General features: G+C 38.7%; 2 protein-coding genes across 3 annotated transcripts; one reads left to right on the top strand and one right to left on the bottom strand.

Moving 5' to 3' along the window:
- Window positions 1–4251: 4251 nt before the first annotated feature.
- Window positions 4252–5939, bottom strand: LOC144657695 (uncharacterized). The gene has a single exon (XM_078518056.1). The coding sequence runs from the start codon at window positions 5937–5939 to the stop codon at window positions 5220–5222; it is 720 nt and encodes a 239-aa protein (XP_078374182.1). The 3' UTR covers window positions 4252–5219.
- A 52-nt stretch (window positions 5940–5991) lies between these two features.
- LOC144657673 (uncharacterized) lies at window positions 5992–18045 on the top strand. Of its 2 annotated transcripts, XM_078518028.1 has the most exons (17): window positions 5992–6399; window positions 6870–7023; window positions 8332–8482; window positions 8829–8944; window positions 9096–9186; window positions 9341–9428; window positions 10797–11770; window positions 12530–12698; window positions 13069–13187; window positions 13408–13519; window positions 13711–13802; window positions 13956–14121; window positions 14732–14912; window positions 15422–15562; window positions 15717–15833; window positions 16361–16454; window positions 17030–18045. In XM_078518028.1, the coding sequence occupies exons 2-17, from the start codon at window positions 6889–6891 to the stop codon at window positions 17131–17133; spliced, it is 2850 nt and encodes a 949-aa protein (XP_078374154.1). In that variant the 5' UTR covers window positions 5992–6399; window positions 6870–6888; the 3' UTR covers window positions 17134–18045. The 2 variants fall into 2 exon arrangements, with proteins under 2 accessions (XP_078374154.1, XP_078374153.1); XM_078518027.1 differs by lacking the exon at window positions 5992–6399 and having other exon boundaries at window positions 6674–7023.
- Window positions 18046–18568: the final 523 nt, after the last annotated feature.

Genomic DNA, 18568 nt, shown 5'->3' with positions numbered 1-18568 from the left:
TTAGGAGTTTCGCGCCGAAAATCCCGCGTACCACGAGAAGTTTAAAATTAACGCCGGGGGCGTTTAATCGAGGAAATACTGTATGTCACCTTTGCAATAGCGTCACACGCAGGCCTTTTTAGGGGTAGCCTGCAGAACAGGCGGTTTATTTTGCAGGTCGTGCGAAGCGTGACACAGTGAGCGCGAAATGCGACCCGCAAAATAAACCGCCTGTTCTGCAGGCTATTTTAGGGGCGATCGGGTTTTGCAATTTGATCGTGGAAGGAGTGAAACGCGATCGCCCGCTACCTTTGTACTGATTAGATATTTGAGCGGAAGTTATAAATGAAAAACAAAGCGCGGTTACCAGCAAAATCGAAACTAAATTCCCCTGCCATCGCGACTGATCAGATTGATCAGATCAGACAAAAGATCTCTAGACCGAATACCGTTGTTCTTCTTGAAGAAATGGCAGCAAACAAAAACCTAAACGAGATCCGCCAATTGCTTCTGGATGTTCTTGAACTTGGTGGATGTTCATCAGACTCGTCGCCGATTTTGCAAAAAATATCTAATCTTGGTACTGGTTTAATGCAAAGTAACTTGACGTTAGTTCAAGAGATGGAGGGCTTGGCGATAGACCACAAAAAGTATGTGAGTATGTTGCACAGGTTTCAAGTGGAACTGAAGGGTTTCTTTGACTTAATAAACAATGAACTGTTAACGAGAAAGGGAAATACTACCAAAAGGCAAAAAGTTGTTAATAAAGTGCTTCAAAAGCTGAACAAATGCGAAGAGAAGCTTGACAAGTTGAGTGAGGATCTTTATCGAGATGCCAAGAAGAAAAAAGGTGGGCAAATCTCATCATTTATTCCTCCTTGCATAGCTGCCCTCTTGTTTATTGGTAGCTGCTTTACTGGCCATACTGCAACAATCGTTATTGCTGGTGGTTTGCTCGGTGTCACATGTACCATACCCGCCTACATAAACCTCGGAGGTACTTCCCGTGAAGGCATGAACCAGCTGAAAGATGGAATAGAGAAGTTTCGTACAGAAGTAACCAAGTATCACACTGAGCTTGAAGTCCTACTTTTGACGGATGAATTGTATGATGGCGATTAATTATCTGATGGCGCTGGTTGACGGTATGGTACTGATGAACTAGTTCAGTCTGTATCCGTATTAAATTTATTGTTAGTCTAGTGAGTCACTAACTGTGGGGAAACACTACTGTTTCCATATTTTGAGTGGTTTCGTGTCGGTGCTAGACCCATACTCCCACTCGGCCAACTCTTCGGCCGTGTTTTGAATCATGCATTTTGTTCTTGCCAGGAGCTGAGCTACTAAATAACCACCTATTTAAAATTTCTGCGTTCTATTAAGCATGAAATGTATATTTTTTGAGCCATTTAAGCGATTCACATTGCGAAACCGGACTTGTTTTGATATGACATGCCCAAGCTATTTTTGTAAAATACTGAAACCTAATTACGTCATACACGCAACTTTCTCTTCGCTCGGTCAGGCCGTGAGTCACGCAATGTTTGAAGCTATAAATCCGATACCAATGGAAACTTTACGGATTATTTGGTCTTTATTTAGTACGTTTAGAGTGAAATGTACAATTTTTAAGCGTTTGACTCAAAGAAAATACTTAAGTTTCATGCTATGAAAGAAATCAATGCCCCCCAGGATGGCCACTGATAAGTGCATTAATAGCGGTAAGATTTGAAAACAAACACTTTCTCTTCCTTTTACCTGGTTTTGGTTATTTTTGTCTGTCAGTTGATCAATCTCCCGGTTTTTAATAAAATCTCCAGATATTTTGACCTTGGTCTCCAGATTTCTTGTTCTTTCATGGTTGTTGAGAGGTTTGCACGACGGCAAACATGTAAATCATTTTTTATGCCCTATTCGTAACTCATGCTTTTACCGTGTATGGTGGCTATCTTTCAACATCTTCGACATGGTGTTAATGAAATGAACCAATCGTACTGGTGAGTTTGTTTCATTCAAATGTCGCTGCCCATCAGTTCAGAGAGTCAAGTGGGCTGTGTTTGGTGGAATTTGATCCTTCTTGTTTGTTTAGCATGTCAATTGAATTGGTGGCCTCGGAGGGGGGTCGGTCTTTGCTGGGTATGTGCCGCTGGCCTCTCAGAACCCCTCCCCCTCTTTCCTTTTGGGTAAAATGTAATTTTCACGACCCCATGCAACTTAGTCACTTTCTGTTTTTGCATCTACCGTATAAATCCTTTTAAGTAAGTCATTCTAAAAAGAATTGACACATTTAGTAAGCTGAATAAAGAACACTTTTATACTTTACAATTACACTATATTGTATAAACATTCTGGTACATTTGCTTATCATAAACATTTAATGTTCCTGTCAATGTCACGTTTATGGATGCAGAACAGCAATTACCGGTAAATACCGTAATACAAATGCATGGACTTTGTTCAGGACTATTGTGCAACTGGTTAATGCCTAAGTTGTGATTTCAAGGCCGGAAATTTAATAGGAGCCGTTTGTCTAATATTAAACAAAAGCAATCAAAAAATAAGGTAGCATTTTTTTTTCAGCGAATCTTTCCGTATATAAATCACAACTTGCCAGAATTTTCTTACTCTCAAAAATCCCAGAAAAAAGTGTGACCCCATTCAGTTCAGTCGTGAAAATGCAACCCCATCCAGCAGCACATTCCCCATTAGCCCATTTATAGGAAGTGCCCCCCCCTCCCCCCGGGCTTTTGAAAGATAGCTGCTATGTACGACTATTACACACTGAAGGTGGATATATAAAGTAAAAATTAAGATGAAGAGAAATACAATAAGAAATTAACACTATTTTATAAATATAATAGCTAAAATATCTTCAAAGCCTGATGTTACACTCTATACTGAAACAACAAATTATTATTACTACTATTGACAGAACTGTGATCACGACATGCATAATTTTCTCCTTTATATTAAAGGTAATTAAATCTCTAGGGTCAATTCAAATAGTAATGCACATATCAATGTTAAGCTGCTGGGGGAGGCCAGGCATAGGCCGTACAATAAATAGGATGAGCATTTGAACTAGCTGAGACTTTGTGTTCAAATGTCCAACCCCAGGGCATTTATGGATGTTCAAAAGAGTCTCTAAACTTCAATAAAAATTGTTATAAGAAATTCCATTAAAATGATCAAATGTCCCCACCACGGGCAAACAATTATTCGATTGCTTTCAAGTCCCTTGCCTATGCCCCGCCTTCCTTCCCCAGCTGCTTAACATTGAAACCAGATAATTTGATTGTTGTTGTTTTTTGCATAATAATTTGTACATAATATATCTTGTCACCGTATATCTTTATATAGCTTTTATTAGTTAAACATTAACACAGTACTGTATTTATATATCGCGATCCAAATTCAAATTTTTAGAGCCGTTATTTTTCTTAGATTATAGTACTGGCCCTGAAGTTCTAAAAGACAGTGAGTTATATTTAGCTCTGCTAGTAATGAAATATTGGCCAATAAAACTTGCTCTCCTGCCATTAATTTACCAACCTTGCAGTCAATCTGGTTTTAACACTAATTTAATTAGAGTGATGTCTGGTACGAGCATTTCTTGAACAAGAGATCCGGCAGCAGACAAGCCAATGCAGTTTTATTCTTACTGAACAGCTTTAAGGCTCGATCAAACCACTTTATCCAAATTTTATTAGTGCTTTAACTAATCATTAGGCCACCATTAAAATTAATAAATTTGGCCACAATTTAGCAAACAAGAATTGAAATTCTAATGATAGACAAAAGCCAATCCCATCAAGCTTACAGGTTCTAATTAAAGTAAACAAATTTAGAGGTGAATTTCAGTTCGTAGTAAGTGCAGTCACAGCTGCAATGTTTATGTGAGTATATCACATGAAGGAATGTTTACTAGCAAAAAATACAATTCAGTGACAAACTTACCTTTCTTCTCATTATTAACCCCAAATGTCCAAGTAGAAGAACCTCAACACTATTTCAAACTGTTCAATTGGGAATTCTTGAACGAAACAAACCATATAAACGGTGGACTAAGAAACTCCATGTACACTATCACATTTCAATGAATTCAAAACAAAAACAAAGTCTGCACAGTACGTATACACATTGGAAATCAGCTTTATAAAAGCTGGTTTGTAGTGGTTTTTAGCACTTTGATGGATTAAACATCAGTTGCTGCTAAAATATTGGAATCAAACAAATTTGTTGTCAAGTGCAAACAATCATGACTACTCAGTATAGTCTTCTTAATATTATATATTGGTTAATTACAGTTCATTTGATCATGAGGAGAAATATTAGTAGCATGCGAGAGGTAGGTGCCTGAGTTAGCCTGTGTGTCCCGCTCCGCTCAAAAAAATCGTGGAGCGGGACAGCTGTACACAGTCTAAGCCTGAGTGTTCTGAGACTATTATAACTCAACAGTACAGCAAAAAATGAAGACTTTTAATTATATACATGTACAGCAACTTGCTGCCTTAAACAAACAGCATCAGTCAGTAACATTAACTAGAACTATCTTTTTAAACATAATTTCTATTTTACAATTGAAACCATTATTCCAAAATGCTTTACGTATCTTCTAAAGTTGCCCTCATTTGAGCACTGGAGCTCATTCTCAATGTAGGCAAAATAATAGCTAATAAAAAGTTTACTGGGTAATTACTAGTCAACAATAATTATTTTTTTTATAATGTAGATAAGAAGAATGTTTACTGTCTTAACAGTAAATAAAAACATTCAATTATAATCTTATAAAACAATAAAGACTTAAGAACATTAACAGTGGACATTTTTGGTCTTTGTCCATACATTACATGCTTCCATACTCTTAGGAGCAGTGCTGAACCTTTTAACTTCAAGTTCACAAATTATCAACTGAAGGTATATACTGACATTTGCGAGGCCCTGCGGAGGCAAATTCTGACAAGCAACATGGCCTTAAAAGTAGCAGTAGCACCACATTGTTACAAACAGCATTTTTTCCCAATATTTAACAGGGGACATAAATTTCATAAAACAGCAAAGTGACGCAGCCGGCAGGGCCGTTTGCAAATCAGACAAATGAGACAGCACTCCCCCCCCCCCCCCCCCCAACCTGGCAGAGCCTCTTTTGTTCCATACCGATGTAGTATGAGTATCATCATTCTTTTTAAAATCTCTGATTTTAAATTTATAATATTAACTCAAAGTTGTTAGAAGTCAGTTTACAACACCAGTGGTGCTTGAGCATTTTCTTTTCCTGTGTGAAGTCCTTCTTGCAAGCTGGGTTTTTTCGTTTTCTGTGCGCGAAAAGACAGTCTGTTTCCTTTCTTTACTGCTTCTGTTAAATCGACCGAATTTCGCTGAGCCAGTGGAGATCTTGGAGTGGGAGCCACTTTATCTGAGAACAATTTCTGTGGGACTGACTGCCGACGACCAGAAAGCCTCCTCTTTCTCTTGAAGTCAGATGGGCTGGCGGTCTTTTTCAGCAGTCGAGCTGTATCGTTTTTGGAAAGCGGGGCTCCAGGCGAAACGGGAGACATCGATATTTCACTAAGGATCTTGTTGATCTGAGCGATATCGGGCGAGGGTGGTTCGGCGTTGTCTTCGTTATCGAAGACTTCATACTGATTGCTCGATTCTGTTGACGTTACCTCGCGATCAAGAACTTCGGCGCTTTCCTTTGGTTCTTGACTTGCCTTTTCAGCAGCAGGAAAAGTAATGGGAGTGCGATCAATAAGGAAGCTTGGCGATCTCGGATCGTAAATGTTCAGTTCTCTGTTTTGTGGTGATTCTTCGTAAGATTCCAATTGAATCGGTGTTCTCTGTTCTCCGAACATTGGAGAACGAGGATCCGCGACTTGCAGCCTTGAAATTCGCTTATCTACAGCCTGAGGTGTTTCGGGAGGCAGTTCAGACCATCGCTTGCTTTCTAAAGCACCCATGTTCGTGTTCTTTTAAAGACAAATCAAAGAAATCAATAAGAACCTTCCGAGTGAGCGTCGCGTGGATTTTGAATCAAACGATCGAAGATTCGAAATTTTAAATCCCCCGGTTCTGCGTGGCTGGCGACCAATCAGATTAATTTCGTGCGAACAACCGCAAGCCATGTTGAACCGCAGATTCATTGAGTGGAAAATGGCGGCCTCTGGCAGCCTCTGGCGGCATTACAAAATGTTTTTTGCAAAATAACAAATCAACTCGATCCGTTAATTTCTTTTGTTTTAATTGAAAGAATTTAAAGCCAAGCTCCACTTTTAGTTTTAACTTGCTGCTTCATTTTTAATTTACCTTTTCTGAAAAGAAAAATTTAACCGTTAGAAAACGATTATTTGACCATATGTTGAAGTTTACGCGTCCGTGGATATTGACCAGACACGCGGAACAAATTCCTTGCGGCTAAAGGTAGGCGTGCAGAAAGTGCATAACATGTATTGTCTACTATAAACTGCCTTTGTTTTGCTTGGAATATTTAAATTTTAATGTGTTTGGTGATAAAGTTTCCCGCAGAGATTAATACACACTGTAAACTTTTACCATAAGCTTTCATTTTACAGATTTTAAAAACACTTTCACTTTCTTGGTGATTCAGATTTACTTAATTTACTCAATTAAGTATGATTTTAGTGATTTTATTAGCAAATCCACAATTTGTGCTCAAGATTAAGATTGTTTTATCTGTCTTGTGGTTCTACTAAGTGGGGAGGGGAGAGGTTAGAATCACCCTGGTTACTGAACACGCCGAAAACAAACGGTTTTTCGATCGAGAACAGTATCACTCTTCATTTGTCAAAATATTTGGCCAATTAATTTTGGTAAAAGAACCAAATATCCTCTGAACATCAACGCTTTACCATGACGCGATCTCCTTTCAGCGAACTCCGAGTAAACAAAATGCAAGACAGCAAGCGAAGAAATGCGAAAGGAAGCAAAGAGATACAAGTTGTGTTTGGAGCTGAGAACGACAACACGAATAAACGTGGTGAAAGTCTGCAAGATGCTTTCAAGAAATTTCGGAAGGAAAGACAGGTATGCTTTGCACTTCACGGATAATTGATTTAGTGAATTTTGCACCTGATGTTTCGATCACTTTGAAGTCGTTCTAATTGTTTAACCAGCTCTAATTCTGGGAGGCGGAGAACTAGCTTGATAGATTGTACTTGTGGGACTCTTGTGGTTTATATAAGTGTAAGGTTTCTTGATCGGCTTAGCAGTTTGCAAAATTAACAGAAAGATGTCAGAAGAGTTGTAGATTAATCGAAATTTGCAAATTTTGTAATGGAATGATCTTTTCACTGCATAGCGTACATGCATGCGGAAACAGCCATCAATAGCTGAAATACGAAACCACAAGAAACCAGAAGAAATCTTGTAAGCTTGGCATGAAATCAATTCTCCCTTTTTAGAAGGAATTGGATGGTGTGTCAAAAAAATATCTGCATAGGAAGCTAAATTGTAACTGCAAAAAAACAAATAAACAAAGAATGACATCACTTGACCACCTTCCCAATATAATGTACTCCATACAAGCTCCAGTAGAGCTTTATTAAATGCCAGATATATATGAGAATGAAAGAAAGTTAGTGATGTGATCATATTACATGTATTTCATGATCATTCTTGGCCATGGTGCACAGTCATATGAGCTAAGATTTACGCAAAAGTGATCTGGACTGTCAAATGAGCCGAGATATTTGATGACTGACATGACAATTTTTTCAAGAGATTCAAGCTCAGAGCAAAAGAGTTGATGAGGGTGTATGACAGTCGTCAGTCAAACATGTGTGACACTTTAAACTGTTGGCAATAGAACTGTCAGGTTGACATTGAGAGAGTTGTCTGCTTAGAGGAAGTTGACTTTATACAAGTATTAATAAATGTATATCATTTCAGGACAGAGCTGTCGGTTAAAAAGATATTGGTTGGTCAATAGTTTTTATAAGAATATCTATTGCCGTCACTTTATTCCAACTTAAGGTCAGATCTTTCCACAAAATAGTCACTTCGTTTCATCGAAAAGTCAGAAATTCCATTCATAAAATTAGGAGAATTACAGTGGCAGGTAGATGTGTTGCTGAGGTTTTGGTGAAGAAGATTGGAGAACTTTCAGCTTGAGGGATGTCACAAGTTGAACATTGCACCAGTCGATTGAAGCACCGATCTTTTCTGACTGTGTTGCGGTAATTGGACTGTGATATGCCTGTCTCACAGGTGCAATGTTGCCAGCATCTGGAGACAACCATTAATTTTGTGACAATTTTGTGGATTGATCTGACCCCGTTAGTTGGAACGAAGTGACCGGTAACCTTTTATAAAACGTTTGCTTCTTTATTATAGAATGCTATACGTTTATCCAAACAAGTTAATGAGGAGGCGATAAAATGGAGAGCAGATCCTGCAAGAATGAAAAATCTCAGAATGAAATTTGTGGAGCAGTGTAAGCAGTACTTTGGTGTTCCTTACGCCAAGAAATACCAGCAGCCAGGAAGTAAGATTTCAACTTGTTTTTATTCAAATAAATTATGTAATATTCTGGGCTCACCTATCTCTGTCCCTTCTGTAACTATCAAAGTGGATGATATTAATTCACTGGAGCTTATTCTATTTTCCACCACAAAAAACAACTGCTACTCCCTCTTGTGAGTGGGATTGTTGGTTTAGTTCAGGTCTACACCTGTCATCCAGCCCTGAGTGTTCAACCCAGACAGCTTGATCCAATGCCTCCAACAATCATCGTTTCAGGGAACGTACGTCGGATCAGGGAACGTATTCTAAGCATTAGATAAAATTTATTATTAATATAGACTGATCTTCAGTGTGTTTATTATGTGTAGCTGCTGAATTCAATGCACCTTTCTTCCTTGATTGCTGTGGTTTGATCAGAAGAGTCCTCAGAGATCTCAAAGAGGATTTTGGTTTTGAAATTGGTCCATGGAATCAAGCCTACATGGTAAGGCAGTCCTAGATCATTTTTGATACCATAATAACACCTAAAACTCTAGTGTACCTGGATATTTTTTTGTAAAAAAAATACAGCTTAGCTAACAGGTGTAGATGAAAACCTGTGATCTTATTTTTAATTCCTCTGCTTTTCTTTGTAGTTTGATACACTTCCTTTAGATGTTCAGAAGACAGAAGACTTGAAGCCTGGGGATCTGGTGTTTGTTTCAGGAATATACCACAATCCAAAATGTAAACATTTAATAATTAAAACTTTAATCTTGCTAAAAGTCAAATAAAATTTAAGCAACAATTACTGCAATTTAGATACTACACATTCAAATAAATGTCAGTAGGAGTTTTCATTGACAATATTTTTTTTTTTACTTTTAATTAAAACTTTCAGCAAAAAAGCAGCGTCACAACATGGTCCATGTTGAAGTTTGGGCAGGAGATGAAGAAAAGACCATTGGTGCAAGATGGCAAAAAGGAAAGTAGGTGCACTGGATCCTTACGTCTGACAGTTGCAGTATTTTAGAGCGGTTTTTACTTTAGCGTTGAAAGTAATTTCTGTCTGCATTGGTTTTGCATATAACGCTTAGCGATTGGTTTAAAACTCTTGTGTCACATTCTAAGCCAATCAGGAGTAAAACCAATCGTGACTCGCTTGCCCATGTTTCCTGCACTTTGCGCTAGCTACCCCAGGGGGGGTACTCGGGATTTCAAGTGATGGGGATGATCGAAGGATTTTTTTGGGTTCGAAATTTTCGTTTTTTGGGATATTTTTGGGTTGCAAAATTTGGCAAATATTTTTTTGTGGTGGGCATTAAAAACAATCTAAAGATTCATGGTAGTGTCTTGTCTGCGTAATTCTGCGAATAAAGTACAAAACAAATGTGTTTCTAATGTTTTTCTTTGTGTTATATTATTCCCCCTTTCTGAAACTTTAAGGGCCAGAAATTGGGCATGGAATTTTTTTGGGGGAAAATTTTTGTTCCAGGGATTTTTTGAGTTTTGTTGAAAGTCCTAGATATTTTTTTGGGTCTTGATTTTTGCCCCAATTTGATCATCCCCGTTGCTTGAAATCCCAAGTACCACCCCCCCCCCCCCCCGGGCTAGCTACAAATTGTATTTGCTTTGAGTTTTGATTGGTTTACTGGCTAGAGTGATTTCTTTGGTGTTGGTTTTACGACACTCGATTGAAAACTGCTCTATATATTTATTTAATGCCTGTAATAAATTATTGTAAGTGGAATCCCAATTTCTGAACCTACAAGGAAAATGAAAATTGGTTCAAATGAAATCCAAAATAAAATTACTGTCAGTGTTTTTAAGAGAAGCAAATCCAAGGGAAATTAGATTTCTGTGAGGTCCACAAAATTAAGGGTCGAGAAATCGGAATTCCACAGTATAACATTTTTATGCAAAATTATTTGCATTACTGATGAGCTGATTAATTTCAGAAAAAATCAGTTAACAGTATAATTTTTATTTACTAATTAAAATGTAACAATATTACATAGAGCATTCCCGGTACTTAGCCTTTTGCTGGCAGAGATACAAATTTGCTTACAGCCGCTTGTAACTATTCTTCCCAAAGGAACTTTTTCCGGCAAAGGGCTGGCTGCTGGCTATTTTTACCGGCTGAAAGAGAACTTTTTAAATCCGGCTAAAATTTCAGATAAAACCAACAAGGATTTAGATAAACTTTTAGAGCTACCAAGGCCAGAAAAGCCAGCTGGGCTTGTTGATGAGCCGGCTTAGTGTTTTCTTACATGTAGCTAGTGGCATCCCTGGTAGTACAGGAATTCAGATGTCTGACATGTTAACCCGTAATTGAGACAAATGTTTATCATCTTCAGGGTCCAATACCATAACTCATACAAGTTCAATGCCAAGAGTTACCACAGCATGCAGTATCATTTCAAATCCATTGACACTTGGCTGATGGGAATCTGTAAGAGTCACTGCCCAGAACATTCCTGGAAACGATCAAAGTACCAGCCAGGAAAAAAGTCTATCTTTGCCGATGATCAAGCAAATGAAACACAAGATCAAGATGCAGAACAAGAAGATGAGGAAATTGACAGCCAAGTAATTGATGATGAGAAGAAGCTTCACCTTCCGTCTAGTTTGTCAGTTAGATCAGGAATGGACAATCGCTGTGACTCCCTTGACAAGGGGAATCTTAATCAGGAAACTGCTGCAAGGCATAACACTTCACCAAACACTAATATTTCTGTTTTTCAAGAGCTACCTACAAGTAGTAACAATAATGTTCCCACAAATCACCAATCCTCTGCTGCAACAACTTCTCAATGTGAACAAAGAAACTTTCATGGTCTTGATGAATGTGTTAGTTGGTTGCTATCAAAGATAAGCCTGGATCTTGAAAGTGAATTCAGTGACACAAGTAGTAGTACAAGTGAACTTGAGCTAGGGAGTACTCAATGGAAAAAAGCCACTTCTTCAAACAACCAAGATGTAGGAAGAATTCTGGAGAATCCCTCTGCAATTCAAGGAACAGCAGAATCTTTAAATTCATCAGAACTTGCTGGCAGAAATTGTCATTGTCCTCAATGTTGTCACATAGAGGTAAACTGTATACATCAAGACAGTTATAATCATGATACTCAAGATAATGAGGAGGAAAAACCTGGATGCCTAGAAGACAGTAAAGAATTTTCTTCGTCATTGGAGTGTTTTGATTTTGTGCAGAGTGGAATGAACAGTGAAGTTGGTTCTATTATTCAGTGCCCCAACAACTCGAACAGCAGTGGTAAAAGTAATTCTAGAAGGTCTGTTTCCCCCTCAAAGGCGGCAAAAAATGGAAAAGGTAATTTTGGCCCAATCGTAGTAAAAATAACTTTAAATTGCTGTATGGAAAATTTTTATACGCACTGGTAATATGTGCAGTCAGGTATTTAGCAATGCTGTTTACTAAACCAAAACAAGCCTTGATCATAACGATTATGAACTGTGATGTCAACATTCAATCATAAGAGTGTAGCAAAGTTTTAAACAGGTGGAAAAATTTAACTTTCACAAGCAAAGCTTGGCCAGTGGCTGCTAAATTTAATACAAAATTGCATGATCATAAAACAATCGAGATTGATCAGCATTTTTAGTAGCCTCTGTGCAAACGTCAGGGAGGCGCGGTGGCCTAATGGTTAGCGCACTTGACTCCGGGTCGAACAGCCCGGGTTCGATTCCTGGCCGGGGCGCTGCATTGTGTTCTTGGGCAAGACACTTACATTCATTTGTAACTCCCACAGTGCCTCTCTCCACCCAGGTGTATATTAAATGGATACCAGCGAATTTACTGCTGGGGGGTAATCCCTGCGATGGACTGGCATCCCATCCAGGGGGGAGTAGCAATACTCTCAGTCGCTTAATGCTACAGAAACCAGGATAAGCTCCGGCCGTATGGGCCACTTGGCTCGGACACAGACTTTACCTTTACCTACCCATGCAGATGTCTCATTAAGATTATCTTCCTGGAAGGAAAAGGCGATGTCTGTACACCTGAGCTACACTGTAATTGTACTATGAAAATCAATTGTAATTTACTATGTTTATGTTGTATGATCTGTAGACTCTAGGAGTGGCTCATCATCAGGTAACGGAAGAGGAAATGAAAATGAAAAGAAAAACAACAGTAAGGACTCCCCTCGAAGGAATTCACGTGGTGGTGCTAGATCAGTTAGTCATCAGAATGGTAAACAGCCAAGCTTCTTTATTGGAGGAGGAAACGGAAACTGGATGTAAGTTAGATTTTGTCAGCTCCCTATCCATCCATCTATGAGTTTATATGGTTACCAGTGAATCGCAAGGGCAATTTCTCATAATCAGGGCTTTAAGTCCATCACAAGTTTCCCCTGCATTTTGACAGTCACACAATGTTGAAACAGTTAAGCTCTATTTCCCTTTGCTTTCTCAATGTTGGTGACAGGAAAATCATGCTGCCTGGAGACAAGTCACCATTGAGAGGGGAGTGGGGTGTTTCAATAAAATATGTGATGAGGCTCCAAGCATCCAGTCTGTGGGGAGCAGCATTTTGCTCCTGAGTAGCTTTACGCTAAATCTGGCTTAGGAATGACAAAGATTTTTACCTTACTCACCTGTTTATTTTAGGATTGAATCAACTTTAGTTTCCCTTGGCTGGTCCAAGATCGAGGACAAACTGGATGAGTCATTCAAATTGAAATGGGTGGAGTGCAAGAGTCAGATAAACTACGGCAGCTTTAGAGATGGTCAGTACTGAGCCTCGTTACCTTATACATGATTGTACCTACAGATATTAACAGACAATTTGTCTTGTCTTTGCCCATCCCTAATATTATAAACAAGAGATGCATATTAAACCAAACATCACTGAAATCTTGTGCACGTTTGTCTTGAGAGCTTTAGAGAGCTAAATTCTTCAGTTTTAAATGTATGATTGACGTCTTTCTGTCATTGCTTGTCTTTCAGGAGAGCAGTTAGTGAACCACATTTCCAACATCAACCTCCTTACGACAAAGCTTGGTCTCCTGTGCAGCTTACAGGAATACCAACGAGTACAGGAGAAAATGGCAAAGACCAAGTGAGTTAACATTTAGTACAAGAGCTTAATAAAATCTGACTTTGTTGTTCACCCGAGCCTACCTAAGTGAAAGTCATAATAAAAGTAACATTTAAAAATTTCGATTTCTTACTAAATCTACGAAAAGATAGATCATTCTTTTGGCAGTTGCTAATTATTTTGTGTCTAACACCATTTTTTCTTCCTTTTAGACCAAAAACGTCCATTAGTGAGTTTGTTCCAGAGACTTACAAACTGATGAATACGACAGAGAAAGTCAAATTTGTCAACGATATTTATAAAGGTAAGTCTATTAATTAGCAGTGAGTGCTGACTAGATGTGTCGCGTAGCAGTTCTCGCAAGGTCACACATGAATGGCTTGACAATTACAAGCTTATAGAAAGCAGATAACACATGAGCGCATTGTGAACCTATTTTTATTTTGTTTCATTGCAGATGGCGAAATCTGGATATGCAAACCGACCGGTATGAATCAAGGAAAAGGAATTTATCTTGTTAACAGCAGAGAGCAGCTGATTGAAAAACTGAACGTGAATGGAGGCGATGAGTCTAGTGCCAGACGGAGTCATTTGCGGCCTCCACAAGGGCGGGTTATACAGAGGTACTTACAGATCAAATATAGTGAACGCAACCTAAAGAAACATACTATTGATTTGTCCTCTTACCTTACTAGCTAGCCCCCCACATATTCGTCTTAAGGAGCGAACTTGTTTCACTCTTATGATCACCCCTAAAAACGACTGCATGTGAGGCTTCTCTTACCCTGGCAGTTGGTAAAATGTTCGGTAATTTTTTCAGATATTTCTGTTGGTTTTCCAAATGTGTATTAATCAGTGAGTGACACCTGTAACAAACGCCGTTGCAGAAGACCAGTTGATTTTATGCGGGAATTGGGAGGCTCGAAAATGTTTCTGGTAGCATGCGTGGGTAAATGGAGCCTTTGCCAAGTGCAGGACAACATGCTAGTATTTGAAAACTTGTAGCCGTGTGGCAAGCGCGAAAAAGACTATTAAACTTTGCATACAACGCGGGAATTCCAGGAAAACGTGTGACCCATAAACACGGGAAAAGTTACTTCACGATCGTTCTGATGGCTGAGGAGAAAACGCCTGCACATTGATTGGTTATGAGCAGTCACACGAGTTTTACGAACTAATACCAAGCTCAGTAGACAAAAAACCAAACAACACAATTTCTCTCATTTATCTCAGATATGTGATGAACCCTCTTCTGTTGAACGGCTGCAAGTTTGATGTTCGTACATACATGTTGATCGCAAGTACCACACCGTACATTGTGTTCTATTATCCGGGATACGTACGACTGTCGTGTGTTCCGTATACACCCTACACTCAGGATGCCACAGGACTCCATGCACATCTCACCAATCAGGTTAGAATTGTTTGCTTGTTATTTGTTTTCTATCCGCTTGCTTTGTTCAGTCTGAGGGAAAATATGCCAGAAGATTGATCGTTTTCACTTAGCCAGTTAAAAAAAAAAACACCAGATAGTTGATGATTTTTTCTTTTATTCAGTGGTAATATCTTTTTAAGATTTTTATGCATGCACGGTTAGAATACCTTCATCTGTTGTATCACAATTTCAAGAAGTTCTAAAAACATTTCCAGATCCCAGGACGCCCAACAATAATGGTGTCATTTGTTCAGCACTACTCAATAAATGACTAACGATAGCGAGGATGGAATTGAATTGCAAAATGAGCTAGAATCCCTTTGTTTTCTGTCAGTGAATTGAGTTTTATTCCAAAACTTGGGAGAGCAACTTTTTTTTTTTATTGCCGTCTTGAGCAAGCACCAGGGTATAAACTTCGGTTACTGAGGTTTGGTATACATATGAAAGAGAGATTTGCGACGATTTTTGGACGATCTTTTTTTTCACAGTATGTTCAAAAGAAGCACCCCATGTATTCGTCAGTGAAGGAAGATACCGTTTGGAGTTTTGAACGTCTGCAATCGTACATCGATGAGACATATGCTAAGGAAAAAGAACTGCCTGAAAACTGGGTTTACACAACATTTACGGTGAGATATATTTGTGAATATGTACATGTACTCATTTCTCTTTTTTTCTTTTTTTTTTTGAGGGGGGGGGGGGGGGCGTACTATCCATTTGTCACAGGAAGAAAATGGGCCTGATAGCTTACTTATTGATATCTTATTTGTCTTTGTTCTTCAGAAACGCATGCACCAGATCATGACGACATGTTTTCACAGCGTTCGTCAGAAGCTTCACAGAAGAACAGGAACATTTGACTTGCTAGGATTCGACTTTCTTATCGACGAGGACTTCAAGGTTTGTTTAGCACACTGCATGACATTTTTCTTTTACTCTACATTTCATTCTTCGGAAAAAATGTTCAGATGAAAATTTGAGCCTGCGGTTTTTTCGGAGTGGTTGCTTAATTACGTGACATATGGTAAAATTCCGGTTATAAATATAAGCCCCGGGCTTATACAACTTAGTAAGAGGTTTTGTGTGGGCTTATAAGCGGAGGAGCTTATATCCGGGAGGGCTTATAAGCGGAATAAAAAAAAACGTTTCGAAACGAGCCACGGAAGTGTTGATCGAAATACGTTTTAGATTAAAAGCGCATAAAAAACAACATTTATCCCTGTTCAGTAGTGTCATCCGCCAGAGAAGGTAATATAGCTGGGTGGGGGGGGATAGGGGGGCTTATAACCGCAATTTTAAGGTACTCGTTTGACGTCAAGCCAAGGTGACGACTTTTGGGCGGCATGCGAGTGCGCTTACAAATCAAGTTTTATGTCAGGAGCCCATGCATGGGCTCCTGTTTATGTCTATCCCTTTTCTCCTTATAGGTGTGGCTGCTAGAAGTGAATATCAATCCCGCACTTCACACCAATTGTCAGGTTCTAATGGATCTGCTACCAGGAGTAGTCGACGAGACGCTAAGTAAGTTTAAACTAAGGGACTAGAGTCGTCGGCGATTCTCGGTTATGTCCGGTCATCTTCGTAATTTACGAAAATGCTCCGGAAAAACCTGAGCCTTCTGAGCGAAAACAACATTTACGCCGGCCTTCTTAATGTGTGAGGCGTTGCGCATGATTGCTGAAATAGGTCTACTGCTTGTAGATCTCTGTTTCAAAAACAGGATTTTATTATCAGGGATTTCACAGCTAGATTAATGGGATGTACGTATGTTATGACAATTTTTTAAACACTTTCATGTCAGGCAGACATTAACTGAGAACAGCAAGATCTTTCTAATTGCTAGGCTAAATTTCTTAGAACTTGGAAGATGTTTTTTTCTGCAGCGTATAAATCATCAAAAACAACAACAGTGATAACCATTTTATTTGCCACAAGTATAAACTACATGAAAAACAGCATGGAAAAATTAACTAAATTAGGCAGAAAAAAGCCATGATGAATCATTCTAAAACAATGGAACATTTATTACAAAAAGGCCTTTGAGTGATCTCACATTTGAATCAACTTCTTTTAAAGTGATTATTTTTTCCTTCTAGAACTTGTGATCGAGATTTCCGACAAGACCAAGAGGAAACGTCCGATCTTCCCATTGGAAAACCAAAAGGGCTTTCAGCTGCTGTACAACGGAGAAGGCAAATAAAACAGAAATCTTGTGTACTGTTCAACGGACACAAAGGGAAATCGAACCTGCCAAGCCAAGAAGGCTGCAAGGCACGTGACAAAGTGCAAACCAATCAGCATTCGGCGTCAATGAAATTGACAGCACTGGAGCCAATCAGATTGCTTCAAGCCAGAGTAAAATGAACTCGGAAGAACTTGATCAGGAGTTGTGCTGCTCAATCGAGTTCGATCAAGATAGTCTTCTAGCATATATAATGGTGTTGATTTTGTAAATAGTTTGGGAGGCCTAAAGCGTGTATAAAGGAGTAATAGTGTTTTAGTAACATTCGGTTGTAAATATTTTTAGCATCGAATTGACCTGTAGATGTATATGTAAAGTTTCTTACTGAGACAGGTGTAAATATAGTTAATTTCAATTGATGGGTACACGTACTGAAATCATTCTAAGAATGAACTGATACAACACTGGAAGGAGAGTTTCCTCCTTGACGTGTTTCATTTATATTTTGGTTGTTTTCGTAGTGATCCCCTTTCGTCTAAACGTCGGTAGCGATTGCTGAATTAAAAGGCGAACTCAATTATTAGTAGGCCAAGAGGTAACTTACATGTATGTTCAACCCTGGTCCAACATTTAAATTTATTTGCGAATTGCCTTGGAACTGTTCAAATCGTATACCGTCAGTAGATTCCAAGAGTAAACACGTACTTGTCGCGAAAAACATGAGCACTGTTGGTGTCAAACATGACGTGAAATGTTTGACGTTTGAACGTGCATTACGTGACGAAGTGTTTTTAAGTGTTGAGTATTTTGCAAAAGAAACCAAGATTTTTCTATCTTTCTTCTGGTGTTGAAATTATTTTGGAGAAAAACAACAAATACAATTTTGGAAAAAATGTGTACGAGAGTTATTTTCTTGTGGCCTCTGTATTGTTAATAAAATTAATAGCTTGGTACTTGCGGGTGACTCTGTGCTCTCTTGCTCGTGTCATTTTCTCAACAAATCATATAAAAAAAATACCGAATAAGCTTGGTTCTAAGCACACGCTTTCTGAATTAGTTCCCAAATGGCACACCCCATTTGGGAACTAATTCAGAAAGCGTGAACATTGTAATGGGTGTTCATTTACAGCTGGCCGGTTACCGGGTGCTTGTAATCGATCGACAGTGAACCTTAGGTTAAAAAATGGTGTCTTTTTTCTGTAACACTGGCCATAAAAGCCGGGTTTTTTTTGGCTGTAAAAAGTTCGACATGTACATGTACCATCAAACTACTCTTGAGCAGATACCTTATTGTTACGTATTGTTGAGGGGACTTAATTTCGCGAAATGGAACGTGGATATTTCGCGGGATTTCATTTTCTCGATTTGGCCAAAAACTACGTTCAAAACGATAACAATACATTTTCACGATGTTGTGAAAATCGCGAAAATTAAGTAGCGCAAAAATAAGTAT

Source organism: Oculina patagonica, chromosome 6 (assembly GCF_052425735.1).
Source record: "Oculina patagonica isolate OP01 chromosome 6, crgOcupat, whole genome shotgun sequence".
NCBI classification, from domain to species: Eukaryota; Metazoa; Cnidaria; class Anthozoa; order Scleractinia; family Oculinidae; genus Oculina; species Oculina patagonica.
The sequence above is the reverse complement of the archived record's forward strand: the minus strand, read 5'-3'. Positions and strand labels throughout refer to the sequence as shown.